Source organism: Psammomys obesus, unplaced genomic scaffold (genome assembly GCF_907164565.1).
Source record: "Psammomys obesus unplaced genomic scaffold, mPsaObe1.curated_primary_1811, whole genome shotgun sequence".
NCBI lineage: Eukaryota > Metazoa > Chordata > Mammalia > Rodentia > Muridae > Psammomys > Psammomys obesus.
In genome coordinates this window covers 7,513-33,267 of record NW_026595527.1, presented here as the reverse complement: position 1 = coordinate 33,267, position 25,755 = coordinate 7,513, and the positions used below count along the sequence as shown (strand labels likewise).

The 25,755-nt window shown below is 46.1% G+C and overlaps 1 protein-coding gene across 2 annotated transcripts; it reads left to right on the top strand.

Annotated features, from left to right (window-relative positions):
- Positions 1-408: 408 nt before the first annotated feature.
- Ergic2 (ERGIC and golgi 2) lies at positions 409-25,559 on the top strand. Of its 2 annotated transcripts, none has more exons than XM_055619287.1 (14): positions 409-517; positions 4,521-4,663; positions 6,255-6,363; positions 8,452-8,498; positions 9,017-9,087; positions 11,130-11,170; positions 14,049-14,150; positions 14,847-14,942; positions 18,093-18,148; positions 19,347-19,445; positions 20,509-20,576; positions 22,483-22,645; positions 23,673-23,755; positions 23,895-25,559. In XM_055619287.1, the coding sequence occupies exons 2-14, from the start codon at positions 4,558-4,560 to the stop codon at positions 23,955-23,957; spliced, it is 1,104 nt and encodes a 367-aa protein (XP_055475262.1). In that variant the 5' UTR covers positions 409-517; positions 4,521-4,557; the 3' UTR covers positions 23,958-25,559. The 2 variants fall into 2 exon arrangements, with proteins under 2 accessions (XP_055475262.1, XP_055475261.1); XM_055619286.1 differs by having other exon boundaries at positions 410-517; positions 20,479-20,576.
- The last annotated feature ends 196 nt before the right edge of the window (positions 25,560-25,755 follow it).

Here is a 25,755-nt window from a genome sequence, read left to right as displayed (position 1 = left end):
ACGAGGTGGCGCTGGTGACAGGCCACGAGCAGCGCTGTCTTGCTCTTCTGTGGGGCTTAGGTATGGGAAAACTTCAACCGTGCTGACCGCACAGCTGAAACCCTTCCCGGAGTCTGACACGGCACATCCAGGTGTTCCTGACGGAGGCCACTCAACCAACTGAGCCACGAAGCGCCGCCCAGGCCTTACGATGCCTAGCGGCCACTTCCGGTCCGAAGAACCGAACGCCGTCCCGGTCCGCCGTCCCTCGCCGTCTGCCGGTAACTGGTCCCTTCCTGGAAAGGCACAGACAGGCCTCGTGGGCTCGCTCCGTTTCCGCGTAGCCACGCCCCTTCCAGGTTCACCGCGCCGCCTGATGACGTCACACAAGTCACCACGGGAACTATCGCGAGGTCTCCCCTCGGGGCCCGCTCAGCGGTGAGAATGGTTTCTGTTCTCGCGGTATTTTCGCGTTCGCGGGGCTCGGGCGACCCGGGCTTCTGTGAAACATGGCGCTCGGCTGGGACCGTAGCACTGGGTAAGATGCTGAAGCCCCGCTGGGGCCGTTCCCTCCGGGCGCGCCGGGCAAGCGGGGACGCGGGCGCCATGGAGGGCGCCCCAGCCCGGCGCTGGCCCGCGCGCTCGCCCCCGTGGCCCCGAGGAGGGCCGCTGGCCGCCGAGCCGCTCCGCTGCCCGGGGGCGTTCCTGCCGACGGGGCCGGGGCTTCGCCGGGACGCTCCTCTCGGGCCGGCCGTCGTGGACAGCGGCGGCCCCGCCGGCCCCGAGCTCACCCTCTCCGAGACGGGTGCTGTGTGCGTGCGTGCGTGCGTGTCCCATTCCGAGACAAGTGGTGCGTGTGTGCGAGCGTGTGTCCTGTTCGTCAACTGTTGACCCCTCGGGGGGCGATAGCTCAGCTCCCGACACAGGCCAGCCCTGGGAATCGTTGACTAGATTTGGCAGGTCCGTGAGCAAACGTGCATTAACTTTGCGTGTGGGATCCATGCCCTCCAGATCGTAGGCAGGTAACAGCTGTGTCGCTGTTGCGAGGTAGGCAGCAGCTGAAGGCAGATAAAACAGCCTTTCCTCGCCTCTGTGGAGCTGAGATTGCCAATGGCAGTCCTTCAGCCCGACTGAACTCCAGCGCCCACGCCTAAGGAGACGAGTGTGCAGGTTCGCGCAGGGGTCGTGAGCCTGCCTTGTGTATTACTCCCTAAGTTACTCCGGTGCCAGCCTGTCGGGGAGCGTCCTGAGAAGTAGAACGCCCTTGTAGTGAGCTTGGGAGCAGGCACTCTGTGAGATACTCAGCCTCACTACGTTAAGGTATTGTTACACGTTAACACCCGTCACGGCGGACATTGCACAAATACGGCAAGTTCAAAGGCCCTGGAAGGAAGTCACCGTAGTCTAGAACAACACTCACGCAGCGATCTGCCTGCCTCCACCTCCCCAGTGCCGGATTCCAGGCGTGCGCCACCGCACCCAGTAATTTTCTTACCATTTAATTCTGTGTTTTAATGACATCGAGAGCTTATCGTTTGACTTCCGCGTCCTGGTTTCCTCGTCAGTAAACGAGAATAATGCGGTAATGGTTAGCTCCTAGAACGTTGGGAAGAGAACATGTTTCAGACAATGAAAGGCTTCAGAACTCCTGCCGCTGTTTTCTTATTTATCAGGTTCTGACTTGTGCAGTTTCATGTGGCCTGAGCCTGAGTCCTTAAAAAAGCAGTGTAGAGCCTTTATAACCCTTAAAACTGATTACATTTTTGATGGATATGTTTAGCAGGAACTCTTATACACTATATACTCGTCCTCCTCAGTTTGGAAAACTATTGCTCTTAATTAGTACTGGGGGCATTTCCCCCCCTGCTTCTCCACTTACAAGTCTTATTTTTATCAGTATGCCCCTGACTTGTTACCTAGTCATCTTGCTCCTGGAGAACATTTATATTGCAAATGTATCTCGTGTGTGGTTGACCTGTTTCCTCTCTTTTGTATCTGGTTATTTTAATCTCGCACACGTTGATTGAGTAGCTACTGCTGGTCTTACACTGTGTTGCTGGGGAGCAGCGCCGACCCATGTTGGAATGATGCCAGTTGGTAGTTTCTTTCTTTGTGGTGTTCGTTTTCCACATCTTCAGTTTGTGGAATGACCTGCTCAGGTACTCAGTGGAGGGCTTCCTTGCTTTCCTGGCTCTGCACAGCGTGTAAACACGTCACTACACTGTCTTTGCATAGTGGTCTCCTGTCTATTGGCGCCTTCACCTGCTCTTGAAAGGACACCAGTCCTTAACTTTGCTTTCCCCCAATCCACTGTGATTTCAACTAAGTCCATTTTCAAAGGCCCAAGTTTCTTCATAAGGTTCATTCGTAAGTGCCATGGCCCGGGGCTTCAGCATATCTCTTTGGAGACATAGCTCACCCCACAGTGTAGTGCTACACGACTCATTCACTATCTCCATTGAGAAATGTGCATTGTAAGCAGCAGGTGGTGGTAGAAGGTGAAATCTTGCATGAGTGAGGTACAGGTGCTTGCCACAAGCCTGATGACTTGCGCATCATCCCCAGGACTTACACGGTAGGAAAAGATCTGGTCTCTGTAGGTTGTTCTCTACTGTCTGCGTGTGTGCCAAGGCGCTGGTGCTCCCCTTCCCAGTAAATGTAATTACATATGTCTCATTTAAACATAAATTCTTGACTTTTTGTTTAATCAAACTTCATTGAGCAAGTTTTCTCAGTTCTGTATCTTATTCTCATTATTTCAGGAGCGTTGGTATCTCAGCATGAAGAGGTTTCTTATTTGTTAAGGAGTTGTTTAAGTATTGTCTTAGCTGTTATATCCTTGAGGTTTTGTTTTTGTTGCTTTTAAAATACACGGACAAGCTGGGCATGGTGGCACACGCCTGTGATCCCAGTACTTGGGGAGGCAGAAGAAGGCAGATCATTGTGAATTCGAGGCCAGACTGGTCTACAGAGTAAGTACAGGACAGCCAAGGCTACACAGAGAAACTCATCTCTCCAAACCAAAAACAGGACAGTTTATGGGAGACAGCAAAGCAATCAGGTGTGGTATTAGAGATCAGTGTTTTTTAAGTGTTCATTTACCCAAATATGACACTCTTCGGATTTGCAATCTGTGCTGCTATGCGTGTTTTCCTTTCTTCCCTTAGTGTGTGTCAGACATTGGCCCTGCAAGGCTGAGGCAGATGGGTGTCCTTTCTTATTGTCCAATGGCGGAGACAGACATGCTGCCCCTTGCAAGAAACAGTTCTGGGCATGGAAGGGTATACAGAAGACTATATACAGGAGTCGGTCATGTGGAAACAGAACTAACTCTGGCAAGAGAGAAGAAGGAACACTGAAAGGTTTTCAGTGTTGCTGAACTTAGACTGCAAGACACTTGATTGGATGGACGTGGTTTGTGAGGCATTGTGTAAGCCATGGTAGGGTGGTCTACGTTCTGAGTGCCAGTGGGAAGGGACGCAGGGGTGAGAGAGCATGCATAGGCTGATGCTCTTACCAGGCGATTCTTAGAGTTAAGGGAGTGGATTGAAGCCATGCAGAGGCACTGAGACTCGGGTCCTAGGAAGGGGCGGGTCTGCGTTGGGAAGAGAGCAACTAGAGAAACTTAGAACAGGTGAAGTCTGAAGCGCACTGTGTGCAGCTTGTGCAGTTCTTGGTGCCGCTAATCACTCAGATGGGAAAGAAGAGATGGATAACTGTGCGGAGTATCTCAGTGGTTGACTTCTTGGAAAGGAAAATCTATATGGTAGCAGGCAAGGAGACAGTTCTGAGGGATATCAGAGCTGGACTGAAGATTAGGAGGAACCCACATGGAGATGGAAAAATAAGCATCAAGTCCACTTGCATAGCCCTGGGTTTTGGAGCAGTTTGGCCTTTCATCTTTAGGTTTTGAGGTTGGGGTGCTTGTTGCGACTGTTTCATGAGGAACAGGATCACTCGGAGTGCGGGCTGAGAGTATGACTATAGATACCTTCTAGACAGGCTGCGGTGTGAGGCTTCTCTCTTGGATGTTGTTTCACGGTACAACATCCAATGTGACTGAAGGGTGTGATGTGATCTAGAGGTGGGTAAATGTGTGAGAAGACGTGATGGAACCATTTGCAAGTGTGCCGTTTTAGGAAACCGTGTGAGCTCAGGGTATTTTCTTACTGTCTGTGGAGTCGGCCCCCCATGGACCCTGAGACACACCTGCATTGCTAATACTGTAATAAGTGTCTGAGAACGTAGCCACAGCTTGTCATGACCTTTTTCCACATGTATATAGAAATTATATAAGAAATATATATAATAGTTTGTCAACTTTATAAGAAATAAACTTAACTTTTTAAATATTAAAAATGTGCGTTTCCTACTTTTGGTTGCTTTCATGTGTGTTTGCATATTGCCTTTCATTAGTAATTTTGAGTGGGAATGGAGAAAAGAGTCAAATGGGCACTATGGTGTGTGTATACTTTTTTGTCGAGGAGAGTTGTCAGTGCAAATTTCTGAGGAAACTGGGCCTATATTTGTTTGTTTTTCAGCATGACTATATGAAGGAAGAGGAAGGTTTTTCTGAAGATGAGGCGACTGAATCGGAAAAAAACCTTAAATTTGGTGAAAGAGTTAGATGCCTTTCCCAAGGTTCCTGACAGCTATGTGGAGACATCAGCCAGTGGGGGAACAGGTGAGCTCAGTTCAGAGTGACTGACGCTCACCAGCATGTGGGCGCTGGCCACGAGGAGGGGCTCACTGCTGGATGGCACGCGCTCTCCAGCTGTCGTCAGCGTGCTCCGCACAGCTGGAGTGCGGACTGAGGTGCTCCTGAGGAGCAGTGCGGCTGACACTTGGGTGTGCGGGCTGGGTATGTGCCACATGATTCTTAGCCTAAGTGACTCTGGAGCTGGGGGGGTTAGGGAGGGCTGCCGACAGCCCTGCCCCTGGGCTGTGCTGAGTGGCTGTAAGTCTTAGCATAAGTGACTCTGCAGCTGGAGGGTGAGGGAGGGCTGCCGACAGCCCTGCCCCTGGGCTGTGCTGAGTGGCTGTAAGTCTGCGGAAGAAGGTCTTGTCTCTCAGGCCTCAGCAGGGAGGGAGAGCGAGTTGTGTTTGCACTAATTCTGTCTTCCCTCAGATGAGCCAGTAACATTTATATTGCTGTGTTAATGTATCAATATTAATTACACACGCTTTTATGTGTAAAATGCTTAGAATAATACTTGGTACAAATAAGAGTGTCTGTTAAATAAGCGGTGGACTAGCTAAGAAAAAACCTGCCCCTAATGCTTCGTCCTTTGATTTCCCCATGGAGCAGTAATAAGGTAATGTTTCATATGCTGTTTCATGGGGTAAAACGTGTGATGAGGGCTGCATACAGCTCAGTTGGTGCCTGCCTGGTGTGTGTGCAGCCTGGGTGGAACCCCAGCACCACAGAAGCTGAGCCTGACTGTGACTGAAGCTAGCTACTCGTGACTGAGGCTAGAACTAGGGAGGTGGAGGCTGCAGGATCTCAATGTCAAGGTCATCGATTGCATAGCCAGTTATACAGGAGCCTGAACTACTTGAGACTGACTCAAATAACAAATAAACAAACAAAAACAAAATAAAGTACAATAAAATGACTTGCTAATTCTGATTCCCACGATTGACGCTTGTTAGTTAAAAGAATGCCAGCTCTGGTTGCAGAGGCTGCGTTGTATCTCGTACTATTTATTTAGTGAGTGAGTGTTTGCTTTTGTTTCTCTGTGTGTAGCCCTGGGACCATCTGCCTCTGCCTCCCGAGCGCTGGGTTACAGGAGTGTGCTACCACTGCCCGGCTGTTTAGTGAGTTCTTTGTGACCAGGTTTTTACTTCAATTTTGCTAGGTAGTAATAATATATTAGGATGCTACAAAGTAGCTGAAAGAAAGTATTTCGGGGGTGAGCTTGCTGCAGTTGCACTGTAAGCGCACAGTAGCCTTTCTAAGGAGGGAAGTACTTTCAGGTGGGGCCATCTGTGCTCGGCCTTGTTACCTGTGACTGCCACCCTGTCTAGGGAGAGGCATTGCTGAAACTGTGGACCAGCAAGTCTTTCTCAGTGTACGGATGTTGTGTTCCCGTTGTACTCCTTACGTCTGCAGTTTTGAGCTGTGTAAAATGTTTAACATTTTTAGATAAATCATTTGTACTGTTTATTCAAATGACACTCATGTTGGACTTTGTATTTTAATCCTGCTTAAGATAGCTGCTTACTTTTTTATTGTTTTAATTGTGTCTTTTTTTCCCCTTTGTTGGATTTCTCAGTTTCTTTAATAGCATTTATCACGATGGCTTTATTGACAATAATGGAATTCTCAGTGTATCGCGATACATGGATGAAGTATGAATATGAAGTAGACAAGGATTTTTCTAGGTAACTAAGTTTTCCTTTTTAATACCTTTAGATTTACAGTTTGTTAAAATAACATCTTTTTAAAAATGTCCTTTATTTTGTTTTTGCTTTATCTTAGTTTTGAAGAAATAGTACTAGAAATTCTCATTAGTTGCTTGTGTAAGATGAAGCATTTTAGAATCATTTAAATACTGGGTAAATCCTACTAAAACAGATTCAATATGCATTTGTTTAAAAAAGAAAAGAAAAATACCAAAAAACCTAAAAGCATGTTTTTTCTTAGCTGGGGATGTGGCAGCAGTTATGTCTCTGCTAAGCTAAATTTTGATATAAATTACTTTAAACCTTGAAGACCTAGGAGACAGAAGTAGCCTGACAGTCACTCATTGGTTCATGTTTCTGATGGGTTCACTCTTCTTCACATCCCAGCTCTGCTAATGACCACAACACATACATGATTTGGGCATGCCAGTAAGTTGGTGTTGTCTGTGCTTTGACTTTCTAGTCTGTAAAACAAATAGTAAATATAGGATTCTTCTCCTGGGTTTGATGACCGAAATACCTCACAGGTTGTGCATTACACATAACTTGGTGGACGTACAGTGAACTCTCGTTGGGCCTTGGCCGTTCACCTGTGGCATCATCCATCATCTGCTGTTCAGGGTGCTGGTTACTTCTCAGGGGTCTTACTGCTGCTTCTACTTGCTTTGTGTTTACTGTCATTGAAACAATTAGCGTTGTGTTTGGTCTCCTTGGCTTCTTGACCTTGGCATGTACTGACATGGAGTGGTTTGAGTTCCTGACAGTGCTGCTCTGAAAATTTTTAGTTCCTACTGAAATCAGTTGAAAATAATCACTAGAAGAAAAGTTTCGATACGCAGCACGACTGAATATGTTTATGTTGTTCTGTTAAAGTGTGTATTAGGGCTTCTCTGTTGTGGTAATAAAGTACCTTGGCCAAAGATAGCATATAGAAGAGTTTACTTTAGCTTTATGGTTCCCAGGAGTAGAGTCCATAATATTAGAGAAGGCGAGATGTGCCCTCAGGAGCTGGCTGGGCACAGTTCCATCCACATGCAGAAAACAAAGGGAAGTCTCAGCAGTCTGATGGTTTAATGCCATGCAGCAGTTCTTGAAGGAAGTGGGTCTAGGCTACACAAAGCCCTCAAGGCCCTCTCCAGTTCCGTGCTTCTTCCGACAGGACTTTGAGGTTCAGTAACCTCCCCAAGCAGTACACAGGCCTATTGGGGACATTTTTCATTCAAACCACGTGATGGATGATTAATTCTGATGTTTGAAAGTTAATTTTATGTGAACCAGTCTTTGAAAATGAAGTGTTGGTTGGATCTTGTTTAAAGGCCACGGAAAGTGAGCTTTGGTGTGTCCATCTGTAATCTCACCTCAGGAGCAGAAGCAGGTGAATCTGGGGTTCCAGCTAGCCAGAGCTGTACAGTGAGAGCCTGTCTCAGAGCGAAAGGACATAAAACCTGTAGTCACATGCTTTCCTGCTAGTTTGCTCTCCTGTGCCCTGAAGTCCTGACACAGGCTGGTCTCCAAGGCTGGGTTGATTTCTGTGGGCTGAATCTCTGCCAGCCAGGTGCGCCCCTTTGAGCACTAACCCTGAACAATCGGTGCATTGACTGTGAAAGTCCAGTCCCTGGTAAGGAGAGCGCGCTGACGGGCACCCAGCGGGTGTGCATGTATGGTGATGATAAATGGAGGGACCCGAATTCCTGCTTTCTGATTTACGTTTCCTGTTGTTAAGGGACTGCTGTAGCTGTGTTTACATGGCCAGAGACGGAGATTTCCCTTGGGTTCTCGTCACTAGTGACCAAGGTGACACGATGGGTTTCAGCTAGTCACTAAGTAGAGCTTAGGGGGCCAGAGGGACGGCTCAGCGGTTAAGAGTTCTTGTTCTTGCAGTTCTCACGTCAAGCGGCTTACATAAAATCGAATGTTTTAAAATGCTCTGATTCTGATTTCAAGGAATGCAAGTTAGGTCATAACTTGTGTTCTGCTGTCAGAAATCCACATTTTCTGTAGGTGAGTTGATTTGCATTTCTGCTCTGTGCTGTTGACAGGTACTGACGTCCTGCTTTTCTCTTACAGCAAGTTGAGAATCAACATAGACATCACTGTCGCCATGAAGTGTCATTGTGAGTATACCCTCACCACTGCCAGTATGTCTGCCCCTTGACCTCTGCATGTGACCTTAGTGTAAAAAGAATCCGAGCAAGGTTCTTGCAGTCCGAGTTGTGATTGAGGTGGCCGCTCTGTCCCGTGTGGAGTGGCAGGTTTTCTGCCCACACTTGGCGTGGTTTACAGGTTCAGTGGATTTGCCTTACACTTTCTTTGAATCCTTAAGATACTTCTTGTGATTAATAGTGAATTCAGCACCTTTAGTACTTCAAGGCTGTTTACTTTTGGAAAGCTGGTCAGTCAGTTAACCTGATGCGTTCTTACTATGTGTCATCTATTTTTCAGAACAAAAGATAGAAAAAAATCCTTTTTAAATTTTGGAATGCTATCTACAAAAGCTTCATAGTGCTACTGTTTTAACTTTTGAACAAATGAAAGTCACATCACATATTTTGAGTTTCTATTCATCATCTCTGTTTTACAGCAGATGATATTTTGATCTGAGTGCTGAGTGTAAAACTTTGCTTTAATGCAGATGTTGGAGCAGATGTACTGGATTTAGCAGAGACCATGGTTGCGTCTGCAGATGGTCTGGCTTATGAACCAGTAAGTTTGATTTATATGGTTTTTAAATGTTTGCTGAAAAGACTTTAGACATTTGCTCTTAGTTTTGTTTGATTTTTTTTTTTATTTTTTTTTTTTAATTTCAAAAATAATCCAAACTCTCTGTAAAAACTTGTGATGGAGAAAGGTTATACCTAATATCAAAAATTTGAGATAACCACAGATGGTGTTTTGGATCTTCTGTCCTATTTCAGGTTTCTGCTTCCCATCAGGTTCCCTTTCTCTTTTTGTTACAAGAATATAGGATTGTACTTTGCTTATCTGGGGACTTTATGACCTATGCTACCTTCACCATGCCTAACTCTTTAAAAACATCTGAGCTGTGGCTTTCTTATCACAGCCTGAGGGAATCTCATTGGCCTTTACCTCTTCCAGTGTTGATACTCTGTTAGTAGTTTCAGAGCACAAGCTGTCATAAAGTAGCTGACTCACCACATAGCCGTTACAGGACATGTGCACTCGCGATGGGACTGGATCAGAACTAGCCCGAAGACAGCATCAGGAGAAGCGTGCAACCCATGGCACCATGGCGTGTAGTTTTCCTTTCCATGTTTAAATTGATTTCCGTATCATTAAGCAGACTTGCAGAATGATGAGCAAAGATGGAGGAAGAGTAGAATTCATTGGCTGGGCTGAAGTGAGAAAGTCCCTGGACTAGTTCTGATTGCTGAATGAACTCTAGTTTACAGCACGAGATACATGCGTGTTTTCGCTATGCACCGTTTTCGTTACTTTTAAGTCACTGTGAGAAGCCCTGTGAGAGACAGCCTGAGGGAGAAACTATCTGTTCCGGCTCTCACAGAACAAGGTTTCCTTGGCCTCTTGTGCTTGGACGGAGCATCATGGATACTGGAATGTGAGGCGTAAAAACATTCATCCCATGGTGACAGAGACACCTAAAGTCCACACCCTCAAGTCCCTAGCCCAGTGACTTACTTCTTTAGCTTCCTTCACGCTTCCACAGTTTTCCATCAGCCGGGGTCCTGGGTTTTAACTTAGGAACCTGAGGGGGACAGTTCAGATTCAGACCACAAAGCACTCGTAAAGTAGAATGTTGATAGACAAATACTTTATGGTTGCTACACTCCTCCCATCTTCTGATCTCTTGTTTTCCATTCGCAGTGTTTATTTTATAGTAACTTATGTGGATAAAGCTAACCATAAATTCAGAGGCTGTTCCATATGTTAGAGTATGACTTGCAGATTTAGATTCAGTGCTCACCAGTAGACACTGAGGCCTTCGCACTTTACACTGTTTGCAGAATATTTAGTTCTAGTGCTTTCCTGTAGCCTTTGTGTGTGCGCACTCACATACATGGAGAGACTGAGGTCAGCCTCTGGTGTCAATGGAAAGGCCTTGCACCATGTCTTTTGAGATAAGAATCTCTTTCCTTGTCCTGGAAACCATTAGGCTAGCCTGGCTGGCTAGTGAGTCTAGACACCTGCCTGTGTCTGCTCCCATGCTGGGATTACAAACGTGCTGCTGTTTGCTGTTTGGCATGCGGCTACCGACGCTGCACGGCCGGCGCTTTCTTAGCCTCCAGTCTCTGACCTGTCCCTACTATTCATCAGTTTGGAGCTTTCTTTTTCAGCAAAGATGGGTGGGTTCTTTTTGTGACTATTTCCTATCAGGAAGAAGGGTTGTTGGTGCTTGAGTTCCCACTTACTCTGTGTCCCATCTGTCATCTGTCCACCTACCCCCGTGCTGCCCTTTCAGTTTAGTCACTTTCCGACGCGGTGGGTTTAGGTGATTTTAAATCCCGAAATACCCGTTGCTGTGCTTCTGCTTGATTGCCAGCGTACATTTGTTTCCTGTGCATGCCAGTGACTGCTCACAGGAAAATAGTTGTCGTTAGTGAAGTCTCTGCATACTGCCTTTGAATAAAACATGACAAGATTGAAGGATGGATAATTCTTAGCACTGCTGTCAGTTGATAGTTCTTGTTCATAGAAGAACAGTTAAACTTGTCATGTATGAAAGCTAGGGGCTCGTGCTCCAGTGACCGTGTTCTCTTCTGTTACAGGCAGTGTTTGACCTCTCCCCACAGCAGAGAGAATGGCAGAGGTAAGGTGCGCACAGTCGTCAGCGTAGAAACCTACATCACCTCTGTCTCCTGGGAGCTATGCATGTGTTAAATACTTTAGTATGTAAATAACTCGTAATGACCTCAAAACTCCCAGGTCTTAGGAGAGTCATACGTAATCTTTACTATGCTTTGAATCATAAGTTCTAGTTTTTATTTGAAAATCTAATCTTTAAAAAAGTTTTAAGTACGAAAGTTTATATGAACATTGTTTAGAATTTGGTTTGGAGCCAGTTATGATGGTACACACCTAGAATCCCAGCACCTGGGGCTCTGAAACAGGAGGATCGTAACTTCACTTCCTTTCCGGGCTAAATAGTAAGTTCCAGAGCATGAGTTACTTACGGAAACTGTCTCAGAAACAATAGAGTTGCTTTGGACCTGGACAGCAGAAAGGAAAAGCTGTCTCGTTCTGGGAACTGCCTCATGGAACTTGAGGTGGCGCCCGGGAACTCCGTGTGCCTGTGAGCCTGTGGCTGGCCAGGGCACTGGGCTGGTGTGTCTGGAGTGTAAATGTGTTTGCAAGAACTGCTTCTGTGTTGAGTGCTTTCTCCTTATAGTTCCCAAGATGCCTTCTGTTTAAGGTCGCCTAATTTCAGATCATTGCCAAAAACGTACCTTATATGGAGGATTTTGGCAGACGTTTTGTTTTCTAATTCCCAGTATACTTGCAGAGTCTTTTTCTTTTAATTACCAGTTTTCCTGGTTAAAAATAGCAGTGAATATTAGGGCGCTCTGGGTTTCTAGCACTTTTATTAGAAAACTGTACCTAGAGATGAAGTGTATTACTTTTACCCAGAAATAATGAAGAGTCAGGTGTGTGGTGCATACTTTAATCCCAGTAATTAAGAGTGCGGGCAGGAGAGTCAATAGTTCAGACCCACCCTGTCTCAAACAGCTCGAACACATACAAAACCCAGTTTTTAAGAGTTTCATTTATATGTATGTGCCATATTGTGAGCTGCCTGATGTGGTTGCCTGGAACTGAACCCCAGCGTTGAAGAGCAGTAGTGAGAGGGAACAGAGACTCTTGATGACGAGAGGCTTCCATCATGCTTGCGGGCACGCCTTCACATGGAGGTCACACTTGGCATTTGGTTGGTCTGTTCCATGCAGACCTCACATACAGTTCCTCAAACTCTGAACATTGCCGTCCATTAAGGTGAATGTGAGGCACAAGACCGATGGAACATGGAGCAGCCTGAGCTCTAAATAGTCTATGTCCGTAGGTGTGTAAATCTGAGGATGGGACCTCTTTCTAGACACTTCTTAGTTACCACGTCCTGCTTCCACTAGAGCGGGCTCGTCTCAGAATTGGCTCTCAGTAATAGTTAGGATCTCATTCTCTTTCTTTATAAGCATATTTCAAACCCTGCACTCACAGCTTTTTGGGATGTCCGCTTTCTCTTTCTAGATTTAAGGCTTATTTCAAATTAAATTTAGTGTATAAAATTGATTTGTAATGTTAATAAAACAGGCCTGTTAACCTAGTATTCTAGGTAGATAACACATAAATATTTGCTCATTCTGTGTCTGTGCAATACTTTTACCATTGCAATGAGCTATGGTGTGTTAGGAAATTAATATTTGTGTTTTCTAAGATCATGTGTTTGTGTAAGTTTTTTTCTGCTTTCAAGTTCAGTATTTTTTAGAGTAGTGTAAGCTCACAGCAGAGGTGAGTGGGAACTACAGAGTCACCGCGTGTCATTCCCCTTTATCAGCATCAAGCACCGGCTGAGTCTGCAGGGCTCAGCACGACCCGAGGTCTGCATTCGCTGGGCGCCCCCCGGTGGAGGTCGCTCCTGAGCGAGCAGTCGTGAAACCCTGCACCCGCCACTGCCATCGAGCCTAGTGCCCAGGTTTCCGTGCCCTCCAAGTTCTGTCTTCCCCCGTATGGCTTTCTGTGCTTGCCCAGTTAGGGCGTGAGATGGCACTGAAGGTCATGTAAGGGGGTGAATCTAGGCATTGTTTCTGTCTTTTATATTTTAAGATTCACTCACATTTCACTATGTATGGTTGAACACTTTAATTTTTTTTGAAGTTTTAGGTTTATTTCTTTTATATGTGTAAGTGTTATGCTTGAATCTCTGTCTGTGTAGCATGGATATCCTGGAACTGAAGTTAGGACAGTTTTGACCACCACCATGTGGGTGCTGGGATCAGCCCTGGGACCTCTGCCGGAGCAAGGCGTGCTTTAACCCTTGAGCCCTTTCTCCAGCCTGCTCTGTATGTGTGTGTGTGTGGGGGGGGGGGTTTGCCTGCACGTATGTCTGCACCACTGGTGTGTCTGCTGCCTGTAGAGGCCAGAGGCCATTGCATCCTCTGAAACTCACCTGCCAGCCTGTGGGGGCTGGGAAGAGCAGCCAGTGGTCTTTGGCAAGCCATCTCCAGCTCCTTAAGCATTGTCTTTTAAATGATTGTTTTAAAGTTGTGTGAAGACCAACTATAGTGTTTTGCTGAGAGTGGTCCTATAGAGTAACGTTTCCTTCTTTTGGGAAAGAACATGCCAGGCGATGTGCCAGCAACTCAGTGTGTGACGAGCCTGGGGCTGTAGCGCAGTGACCTGCAGCCTCCGTGTGGCCCTGCTGTGCGGCCTGTGCCAGCTTCTTCAGATCTGCAGCACTTACTCAGTGCCTGACAGGAGTGAAGGTTCTGTAATGGATGGTGTGTGAAAGATAGCCCAAACACTCAGCAGGGCCACAGGTGCCTTTTGGGGCCTCTGCCTGCCCCTCTGTTAAACCGCCTGGCTTTGAGCAGTTAACCGAAGTGTTGTAGCGTGCAGTCCTGTGGTGAGCCTGTGGTTCGGAGAGCCGTGGAGGGGCGTCTTGGCTGATGTGTCGCTGCTTCTGTCCCCCGTAGGATGCTGCAACTGATCCAGAGCAGGCTGCAGGAGGAGCACTCCCTTCAGGACGTGATCTTCAAGAGTGCGCTCGCCACTGCGCCAGCAGTGCTGCCGCCAAGGTGAGAGGCCGCGGGTGCTCGCTGGCTTACGCAGACCGTGCTGGGCACAGCCTTCCGGCGGCCTGCTTTTCTTCCTGGGAGAGTGTTTTAGGCCTTAGTGGTATCTCGCCCTTACGTTCTGGCTTGTGAGTTTGAGCTTTTCAGCCAGTTATTTCACTTTTGTCTCCATTTGGAATTTTGCTGTGTTTTAAGAACAAATTGTAAGACTGTAGACATTTTGGTTGAGAATTTATTTTTACTTCTGTGTCAGAGTAAACCATGAAAATCATGCTGTAATCATGAAAGTGATTTTTCAAATTGAAAAATATGCAGAGGCTTTATATTGGCTTAGAAAGAACACACGAGTTTGCAAGTGGCCCGGTGCCTTTTTCTGACATCAGAGTTCTTTCCAGCCAGTCTGCACCGCAGTGCCAGAAACATAAGGAAAGGGTGCTGTGTTGCATTCTTCCTTTGAGTTCGTAGTTCTTCTGCATTGGATTCAGTCCTTTGGGTGGGCTTGAAGATAGTTAATGTTGTGTTATGTAAGTGTAGCTGCAGAGCAGCTGGAGAGGCACTGAGACTCCCGCGCCAGTCCTGACATTTAGGACATTAGCTAAAAATTAGGGGATCTTGTTTGCCCTGTGTGCCCTTGCGCACGGCTACGCGGTCACCGTGTCCCCTGTGCACTGAGACACCTCAACATGCCTTGCTTTACAGGGAAGATGGTTCATCTCCGACTCCAGATGCATGCAGAGTCCATGGCCATCTGTATGTCAACAAAGTAGCAGGGAATTTTCACATAACTGTGGGCAAGTATGTTCTTTTCACTTCCTGGAGATCTCTGCATGGGGTTGGAGTGCGGTAAAACTCCCGTCCTCTCCCGGCCAGGTAGTGCGTAGGCAGCCCCAGAGGGGCTCGCAGGGTTGTCTGCGGGTAGACGAGAGTGAGCATCTACCTGGTAACCTAGCAGCCGGAGAGCCCAGCCGTAGACACGCCATCAGAGCATTCCCGTGTTGATGGCAGGGTTAGCCCCTACGAAAAGTAGAAAGCTGCTGGTGTCTAGAATGAAGCAAATTGGGTGAACTTAGGAAAATTGTCACCTATTCTCCTGAATACTTTCCAGTGTAGAAACCATCACAAAACCTCTTGGTAGAGGCCATTGTGGATGAACATCTCCCCAGCTCCCTCCTTCTAGAGAGAGGTGGGGACTTCTTCACCATTGAAGCCATCGGTTGCACGTTTGCTGTGTGTAGAGTGCCACCAGGCCAGAGCCTCAAGGCCAAACAGTGAGAGAGAAGCCTTTCAGTCTTCCTCCGTGCTGAAGTCCTGCAGGAACCTTCAGACTTTGACCAGGAAATGGTATTTACTGCTGACCTGGCCCTGTATAGAGGCTGGAAGGAGAGCTGATAAGGAGAGCTGCAGCGGGCTGGAGTCCTGGGGGAACCTTGGAACTGTGGGGGGTTCCATGCTGGGGGAAGCTGCGCAAGGGCGGCTTTGGTTTCTGTGGTTTAGAGAGAACGTTAGGTTCTTCTCCGGAAAGGCTTCAGTGTTTAGAGTGAGCACAGCAGACTTAGGTTTTCTTTGTTGTGCTTTTCTCCTGCAAACTCAACCTTTGTTGTTTGTCCCCTGCTCAGTGCCCATTTGCCCATTTGCAGCATGGTCCTGGGGACTTTGAACCCTTGGCAGCACAGAGGCCATACATGATTGAGAGAGCTCATCACAGCTTTGCCTGTAGGCAGCGGGGACACAGTGGCGCCTCTGTGGTGGTCTGCGTTTTCTTTTTGCCTGTTCTCCGCTGACTAAGGTTCAGGGTGGCTCTCCTTCCATTGCTAGGTCCCATTTGATGGGTGAGAGGGTATGTCAGAAAATAAGCAGGAACATTGAAGTGTTTTTAGCAAGTGTGATTTTTAACATTTGTGCTCTTTATGCTTTCCAACAAGAAAGGGGAATTTATAATCTAAAGCAGTTCTAAGTTCCTCATCGAGTAAAGCTCTGGGTTAAGAGCTGTTGAAGTCAGTGCAACACTGGAGTTTGTAACAATTTAGGACCGTTGGGCACATACTAGGACTTGACAGATGAGCACGGTATGGGGAATTTTATTGCCAGTGTCTTCATTGCTAAAATTGGTAGCTGGTAAAGCATAAGTGAGGAAGAGTGTGGGGGTCTCAGGGACTGTGCTTGGTGCCCCACAGGACTGTCGCCAGTGTCCTGAGCGTTGCTGCGCCTCATGTAAACACCCTAGACTCACGGCTTTTGTCATCTTTTGAAGCACCGTCTAACTTGGCCACAGAGCACTGTGGCACCTACCTATGACACCATGACTGCATCAAATCAACATGTACATGTTGATTCTTCCGGGCTAACCAAGTGTTCATCACAGCAGCCCCAGCTCCAAGCACATGCAGCGGTCAGGAAATTAGCTTAAAATGTCTAGTACATTTTCTAAGTGAAAGCAGAGTTAAAACCAAGTTTGTACATGTGCCGAAAAGAGAGATCTTGTACTTGTAAGTTAATGGAGTATGTTTGATAGCAGCACCTGAAGAAGTATGTTCGTTGAAAGCAGCCTGGCTTTGGACCATTAGTGTTCAGTGAGAAGGTGCTCCAGCAGCTGAGGACAGTGAGCCCAGGGTCCAGTAGCCAGCCTAGAAGACAGGGCTGGGGTGTGGCTCTGTGGTAAAGAGCTACTTCGGTCTGAGAGGCTCTGAGGTCCTTTCCTGCACCTACACTGGGCAGCCCACTGTGCCGTCAGCTACAGAGGGTCTGCCGCCCTCTTCTGGCTTCTAAGGGTAGTGTGCTCATATGGACGTACCCACAAACAGCACCTATACATAAACACATAGAATTGTAAGTTAAGCAAAAGATACTTAAAAAAAACGTGTCTGACTGGGCTTCCTGGGATCCTGAAGAGTGCACAGGTGTAGGGTGTGGGTGTTGGTTAGTGGACTTGAGGATCGATGGTACTTTTAAAGTGATGGTGGACTGGGCTGTGGGCAGCTGAGCTGAGGGAGATTGTTAAGTCATGGAGACTCCGATTCCACAGCGTAAAGTGACGTCTGGTGTGGCTGAGCAGTGGGGAAGAGCTGTTACAGTTTTCCTGTTACTTTTTTTTTCTTGCTTGCTTACTGCTTTTAGATTTGTTTGTGAACTCTTGATAGAATGTTTCTTAATAAATGTAATCTCACATTATCAGGGAAAACAGTATATATGTATTAAACTAGTGTTTAAACATGAACTAGTGTGGCCAAGGTGCTGCAGTGAGACGTGAGGGTCATGGTTCTGAGTGGCTGTGGTAGCCGTTGGTGTGTCGGCAGACCGAAGTGGATGTTGTCATGGGGCCAGGGCCTCCAGTGTCAGCTCAGATCCCGCTCAGACCCCAGGACAAGTGCAAAGAAAGGCTTGCCATCAGCTTAATTGTACAGATTCGGGAATTCTGCACCGAGTCGGGAATTACTGACCTGTGATACACAAAGCATGAAGAGAAGACTAGTAGTTCTCTAGACATGTCTTCAAGGGAGCGGGCAGGCTCAGTTGAAGCATGCTTATGGGTTTGTGTTTTCAGGGAGGAAACGTGAAGGGTTATTTCAGGCCCTTTCCAGACACACTTGAGACCATTTTTGAAATTGGGAACACCAACTTTAAACCTCTGAGCAAAGCAGTTTCCCCGGAAAGCATGTGTGAGCTACAAAGTGTGAACTGGGTAATTAGGGTTGTGTTTCACTAATAATTGTTTCTGAAATGGTATTCTCATTATGTAACTGTGATATCCTTGGTGTCTGTAATCTTGCCTCGTAAATACTTACTGTGTTTCCCCTGTGGCTTTCTGCAGCCCTCAGCTTAGGACCTTGCAGAGCTGGCTTAGCTGTAGGCCGCGAGCTCTCCCGTACATTATGATACATGTTACTGAGCAGCGCAGGGAAGGTTGGCCTTCCTGTTCCTTATATGTGTGTTTTCTCCTCCTTTCAGAGCAATCCCACATCCTCGAGGCCATGCACACTTGGCAGCACTTGTCAACCATGATTGTGAGCAATTTTTGAAATTTTGTTTCAGCATAGAAAAGTTAATTTTGTCTGTGGGTTTTTCATTTGTTTTATTTTTCATTTGCAAACACTAATGAGCCTTAAAAGTGAATTGTTGGCTCATGTGGTGGCATACACCTCTGCCTTTAATGCCAGCCAGAGACAGAGGCAGGTGGATCTCTGTGAGTTTCAGGCCAGCTGGGACTAAATAGTGGGATTCAGTCTCAAAATAAGTAAATAAAAATGTTAACTCAGTGTGTCAGTACCTATAACCCCAGTACTTGGGAGGCCTGAGCAGGGGGATTACCGTAAATCTGAAGTTAGCCAGTGGTACACAGTGAGTGCCCGAGTCAGTGGCCCTGCTTCAGAGAGCAAAAGCCAGAAAAAGGTAAGCTGTTCAGAAATTAATATCCAAAAAGAAAACAAAGACGTGATACCCATCTAGAGGAGACAACATTAAGTGTGTTGCTTCTAATCTGTTCTGTCTGTAAGTTCACCGTGTTTCTCCTTGCTCACTGCTTAGAATCGCTGCAGTGAGCGCTTTGTGTCATTCTGCAAACACACAGTGACAGAAGAGAGTGTGTTTAGTTTAGTTCAGTTTGTAGGTCAGACACAGACGCGTTCACACAGACACACAGCTACTTTGGGGTAATGGTTATTGTCAAATGTAAGTGTTTTTGGAGAGAGGGGTTGAGGCATGTTGTCATGTAGCCTGCCAGGTTGGCATCAGACTAACCTGAAAGACCTGACCCTCTGTGTCTGGGTACTGGGGCTACAAGCATGTGCCACTGTACCCAGCAAGTCTTCTCTTTAAACTTTGCTTTTGAGAACAAAGTAAACTCGTTAAAAATCAATTGGTCGTATGTAATGGTGTATATTAACAGTACCTGTGCTCACTTTCATTATTTAACCACCATCATCCTAGGTGCTCTCAGGGCACAGGCTTGTGTTTGTACGATGTTTAGAAGCAAGAATGTTGTACATTTTGCACATAACATTTCGTAGAAATTAATTTGTAAACAATAAGATTTGAGGTGGCATTTTATTAAAATGATTGTAGCATCTCGTATATTTTTTAAACATGTTAAATTTTGTTAAGCTTGCAAATTCTAGGTGATTTTGAGAGTAGATAAAAATGTAAAATCATTTGTAGCATGGCCCTTTGAAGAATAATGTAATTTCTCTGCCTTTTTTATCTTAGCTTACAACTTTTCCCACAGAATAGATCATTTGTCTTTTGGAGAGCTTGTTCCAGGGATTATTAACCCTTTGGATGGAACTGAAAAGATCGCTGTGGATCGTAAGTATTCAGTGACTCCCAGAATTCCATTCAGGACATTGGTCTTAGCACTGTTTGGTTGTCATTCCTCCCACACTCGTGAAGGCTGTCTAAGTGGCTGGCGAGCAGTGGCAGCCGTGAGTGGGATTTGAGTGTTAAAAAGTAAGTCCTTAAACAGATCGAAGCGATGCCAAGGCTGAAGAGAGTTGACGCATTGATAATGGTGCAGCTGTCACCAGAGGAAGAAGTTCTTGTGTCACAGGTTCAAGGCTCTAAATGCCATGTGCTTTTGTGGGAAGCTCTCTGGAGAATGTCACCAACATAGGAAACGTAAGGCTACTCCGATCTGCTTTGCTGTGAGTGTGCTCAGACGTTACGGCAGCACAGGAACTGTGTTTGTGTTTCCACCTCCGCGCCTCTGCTTGGCTCTACTTAATCAAGCCCTGAGGATTATTTTCTTAGTTCCGTAGCAAGTGGTGCATAGCCTGTGTTCAGGTGACTTTGAGATGGTGTCTTACCACTGGCCTGTCAGTAATTAGGTAGCCAACGGTGGCCTTGCACAGTCCTCAGTCACAGACTTAGGTTTCCATGTTAGCTTGTTTTTGGACATTGAAATTTGTGACTTGTTTTAACCCTAGTGAGGCCTCGTGACCCTAAAAATGACCTTTGACCGCATAGTAATCACTGAGCTCTGCTGTCATTTCCAAAGTCTGGCAATTCCAGCTTACTGGTGTGTTTTGGACTAACAGACATGAGAACTGTGGTCAGCAATACATGGGGTTTTATTGGTGCTTCTGGTCTGAGAAACACTTGCTGCCTTTGCCTTCTTGGGTTGCCTGCATGGTTCGTCAGTGCCAGAACCAATGCACGTGGGCACCGGGGCTCCGGTTTATCAAGTATGAGCGCATTGTTTTCACTAGCCTTTCTGTCGTCTGTGACACCCTAAATTAAATAGTTACATTAAATTTCAGGTTGACACTTAATAGAAGAATAGATTTGGTAGTACTCTGTTGCTACTGGATTGATGAGAAGGCATATTTTGTTTTTATTATAGACAACCAGATGTTCCAATATTTCATTACAGTTGTGCCAACAAAGCTACACACATACAAGATTTCAGCAGACACCCATCAGTTCTCTGTGACAGAAAGGGTAAGTAGGACCTAACTGCTAAAATGATCAAGGGGTTTCTTTTTGTAGTTCCCCAACTGTAAGATAAGGTTGAGGATGTAGTAGTACTCCCTATTAAACTCTGTGGATGTTTTGAAATGAATTAACATTTTAAGAAAAAAAAAAAGTATCAGAAATGGGTATTAGTGTGTGTGTTCTAGAGGAAAAAGATTTTTTTTTTTTTTTTTTTTTTAATGTTGGAATGTCTCTGGTACAATCTAAACTATGATGGCAGAGGTTACCGTATGGATTTCAATTTGCGATATTCTGTAGCAGTAGAGGCAGCCCATAGTCTGCCGCAGGCCTCCTGCTTTCTTTCTGCTCGTAGTGTGTCTTCGTCTGAGTAGGCCTGTCAGTACAGCAGGGCTTTCTGAAGCATGCTCCAGGCTTCAGGGGCCATGGTCTTAGCAGTTGTGTGAGACGAAGAGCAGGCCTGAGCAGTGGCTGTCTGTTCCTTGTGAGAAAGGAGGTTGAGGTTGGTATTCCTCAAGGGCTGGTGTGCAGGTGAGTTTCAGGGCATGTGAAAGCTTTGCACTCCACGCTTCCTCCTGTGATAATGCTGCCATTGGTCATCTCTAGGGCTTCAGTGAACATAGGGTCTCCTTGTGCTTCTGAATCCAATGTCTAACTTTCAAGTGGTTCAAGGAGCGAAAACAGGTGTGTAGTGTGTGTGTCAGTAGGTAAATAAGTGTTGTACTTCCCAACATTTCTGTCAGCGCAGGAAGACACTTCTCACAGCAATATTTGACAGACAGCGGAGAAGCACTGTGTAGGTTTGGCAGGGCTTCGGGGCAGAGTGAGCAGGTAGGTGTGTAGGGTTATAGATCACTGTGGAGGTGCTGAGAGCCGTGGTCTGTGAGAGGGCCTGGCATGTTTTCAAGCCGGTGTGTGCATGCTTCTGCTGCAAATGTCTTTGCTTAGAAACCCCTTTCCAAGATGCAGTGGGAAAAGCAGACAACTACTGCATTATGAGGTTGTTTATTGTGTTACAATGGTAGAAGACCAGAAACAGCCCAAGTTGTAAACCTGCTTGGCGGAAGGACGCGGGGCCATATAAAAGAAGTGTCTGGATGTGAGATCGTCTCCAGGGCATATTTGAAAATAGCAAAAAGAAATTAAAAAGTCCCTGTGTACGGAGTGTTCGCTGAGGTGACTGTTTATTGTAAAGAGTTTACACCGCAGAGTGGGAGGGCTGGCCACTGTCGTTGTGGAAGCCCACTTTAATCAAGGCCCATCCTCTCAGTGCTGCTGTGCCGCCTGCTCCCCAAGAGAGCTGGCATTACTGTAGATGGGCACAGGTTTCGTGCCTTCAGCGTAATGCGCTCCTAAGAGGTTTCAAAGGAATGAACTGTTGGAGGCTTGGTTGTTGGCTTGTGTATACGCTTCTCCATATTGTAATAAGGGAGGGGTTTTGCCACTGTCCGTGTTCCTGATGCTTGCAGCTTAATTTCAGCGTAGTAAAATAACAGGACAGGAAACACCTGCAAAGAAACAGTACAAAAGCATGTCACAGTGTAACTCAGTTCTTACTGCTTACTTGGTTGTAAGCACATGAAAAAAAATGGTATGTTTAAGATTACCATTTCTAAACCTAGTTAAGAATAGTTCAGTTCTGGGTTGTTTGCATTTTGAAACAGGGCCTGGCTCTTGAACACTCGCTTCCAAGCGCAGGATTACGGTTTTACAGCACAGTGGCAGGATCGAGGTGGTTCTTTGGAAAGCTGACCCCGCCAAGAACACGGTACTTGTGTGAAGAGCGAGTGGCCCAGGGCAGTCCATCCTAGGGACAGTAGGATGTCTTGTGTGGTCCACCTGTAGCTTGTGAGGAGTGTGTTTTAGTGCCCACGCGATGTGTACATTGTTTTTCTCTCCTCTCCCTTCCTTTCAGGAACGCATCATAAACCATGCTGCTGGCAGCCACGGAGTGTCTGGGATATTTATGAAGTATGACCTCAGTTCTCTCATGGTGACGGTCACTGAGGAACACATGCCTTTCTGGCAGTTTTTTGTAAGACTCTGTGGTATAATTGGAGGAATCTTTTCAACAACAGGTTAACATTCATTTCTTTGCCTAATTTCCTTTTGTTTTGCTCTGAGATGAGCTTTCACTGGGATAATAGCCATGAGCTGCCATGTCCTGCTGTCTGTCTGATCTCTAACAGTGTCTGTTACCGCAGATGTTGTAAAGATAGTTCACTGGGGAAGAAGCCGCTAGCAGCTGTTCAAGGCCTAGAACAAAAAGTAAATACATAAAATGGTTACCGTTAAAAGTCAACAAAAAATACACATTTTCATATTTTAATATTTGGAGAATTCTTTAAATTCTAGAGCCCTAAAATATATTTCCTACCCTGTAAGCTTATCGACTTCACAGGAATCAGTAATGTAAGGAAGATTGTGTGGTAAGCCAGACATCCCGACTGTTAGTTACCCCAGAGTGCTAGACACAGCTGGACTGGGGTCTGTTCCACCGTTGACTCGGCAGTCCTTAGTTAACCTGTCTTTTCTGAGATAACATCTGCTTTGTAAGTGTGCTATAGGCATATATAAGAAAATGCCCAGGAAGCGTCCCAGATATAAATCCCCCTTGATTTAAATAAAATTCCTTTCCCTATACAAGATGACTATTTGAAGTCATCTTTTATGGTATTTTTTAGTAGATCAGTAATGCTTTGGTGTCAGCCCAAGATTCGGGACTGTTTGCAGAGGTCACCCCAGCCCTTGCTCACTGTGAGCTCACCCTGTCACGTGTGACTCGTGTGTCTAGGACAAGTGCACGGCTTTTCCAGGCAGTTCTGTGGCTTCATTTAAGGTCATTTAAATCTATGTTACTTGCAAAGTTATGTGAGAAAATCTTGCATAGGTTGTTTATAGGTTGTGATTTTTGTGCATGGAGTGTGGTTTTGACAGACAGCTGCTTATTTTTGAATTTAACCCTCGAGCAGCTTTAGCCTGAGCCGCAGCCACAGATGGCTCCTGTCGCCAGCCGTGCTCTGCGGCGGTGTGTGGCTTCTCAGTCTCACCTAACAACATCAAAGCAGTTTAACTAAAAACTGGGACTTCTTTTACTTATTACAGGCATGTTACATGGAATTGGAAAATTCATAGTGGAAATAATTTGCTGTCGTTTCAGACTTGGCTCCTACAAGCCCGTCCATTCTGTAAGTGACACTGCCCTCCCGCTGTGCATGTCCTTCAGTCGTGGTGTCATCCTTAAGTCCAAATAGAAAGGACCCCCTCCCCCAGACCTTGCACTCAGCCGTCAGCCCAGTAGAGCTGACACTCTTCTCCTCCCCACAGGTCCCCTTTGAGGACGGCTGCACGGACAACCACTTACCTCTTCTAGAGAATAATACACATTAGCACCTCCTGGGTGGAGAAAAACTTTTTGCCTGAGACATAAAACCTTTTCTAATAATAAAATGTTGTGCAATATAGTCAAAGAGAAGAAAATATGAGAACCCAGAAACATACTTATTTAGAAAAAGGAAAAGGAAAAAAAAAAGAAGAAGAAGAAGAACCAGCCAAGGAAAAAACCGAAGTCGTCTTGTATATGTTGTGTCTGTTACAAATGTCCTAGAAGAAATTATGCAGCTAACTGGAGAGCCAGAGCGCCCGGCGACGAAGCGTTGATGCTCTCCTAGCAACTGCTCTCCCAGACAGTGGAAAGCAGCGTCTAGAGGACGTGAGTGGACAGTGCTTAAAGACCAGAGCATTGAAAAGTGCAGATGTGTGCGTCCTTCTGTTTTTAAAGATGTGAGAATAAAGTGTGTAAAACATATGGAAAACTAGTCTAGACTCTGAAAAGCTGTAATCAGCTCACGTGGTTAATAGAGGAAGCAGGGACTGGACCGACCTCACAGCCATATTAATGTTAAGCCATAATGACTAGCCCATGTTGTCCAGTCCTGGGTTCTGATGACAGTCACTGCTTTCCTCAGAACTCCAGGCGCTGACTTTCCTTACTGTTGAGGGTGGATCTCAGAGAACTAAGGTGAAGTCTCCCGTGGGCAGGGACATAGTGCTGTGCTGTGTAACAGGTGTCACGCATAGCTGTACTTGACGTGGCACGGAGAGGAGAGCGTGAACACTTACTTGTAAAGATGAAAGTTACCAGTGTGTGCTTGTGGCAAGTGGAGAACAGGATAGCTGACCGAGAAGGCTGCGGCAGTGTTCCGTGCAAGGCAGCGTCAGGTCTGAGGCAGGGAGGGCGCAGCTGTAAAACTAGACGAGGAACCCAGTGCTGCCCTGGCCTGCACGGGGCTGAGGAGGCTGTCGGACGCGTCCAAACTGCTGAGCAGGTGCCAGCGCGAGGGTTTAGCACGCCCTGAGTGGGAAGACTGGGTTTCGGTCTGTGTCAGGTACACGCCTACGCTGGCACGCTGGCTCAGGGTGGCTTGTCACAAACTAGTGCTTCAAGTAAAGGTTTTTAAAGATTAAAAAACGCTTTCTTGAAAGAGGGTAGGCAATCAGGGAAGGAGGAGATAGCAGGGCACTAAGCAAAAGGGTAGGAAAACGGCATTTTGTAGAAAATGAAAATTTGTTTAAAACACACAGTATTAAGAGTTAAGAGGTTAACTGACTAATAATATAATGTTTTAAAATTAATCCAGGAAATTTTAAACAATGAATGACTCTTAAGGTTTTGTTTCCTTTTGTTTTGTTTTTCCTTAAATTTTATAGTTGGGCTAGAAACAGAGCATCTTTCCAGGAGGATTTTGTTGGTGAGAACTGGACTGTTGGCCGCTTGAGAGAGCTGTTGTCTTCGGGGTCTCCGTGCTGGAACGTTTAGTCAGGGTTCAGGGAAGGAAACACTGATTTAGAATTATGTTCAACATTGCAATGTTTTTAAAAGACTTAAAATTATTTTAAATTATTTCCATGTTTTCTAAGTACCACGTTACAGTTTTATTGAGATGTATCTTTTCCATTAAAATTGACTCTGGGAATTTGTTTAAAGCAAAATTTCTTTGCTGTTAATAGACATTTTAAAAGTTAAGGCTTTCATTTGCAAGTAGTCAGGGTCACACTTTTCAGTAAAAGAATGAAAATTTTGACCGTCTGTTTGGGTGATGCAGGCAACTGCAGCTAGGATTTGTGGAGAGAGCTGTGCCCTCCCCCCCCCCCCCCCAGGCTTCTTTTTCAGGACAAAATGTCTCTG

What these genes read in the sequence shown, in the direction of transcription:
- Ergic2 (XM_055619286.1), top strand. Translation starts at nt 4,558, where the DNA reads ATGAGGCGACTGAATCGGAAAAAAACCTTAAATTTGGTGAAAGAGTTA. An exon ending in TGTCGCCATGAAGTGTCATT is followed by an intron (nt 8,499 to 9,016) that starts GTGAGTATACCC and finishes GCTTTAATGCAG; the next exon opens with ATGTTGGAGCAGATGTACTG. An exon ending in CAGCAGAGAGAATGGCAGAG is followed by an intron (nt 11,171 to 14,048) that starts GTAAGGTGCGCA and finishes TGTCCCCCGTAG; the next exon opens with GATGCTGCAACTGATCCAGA.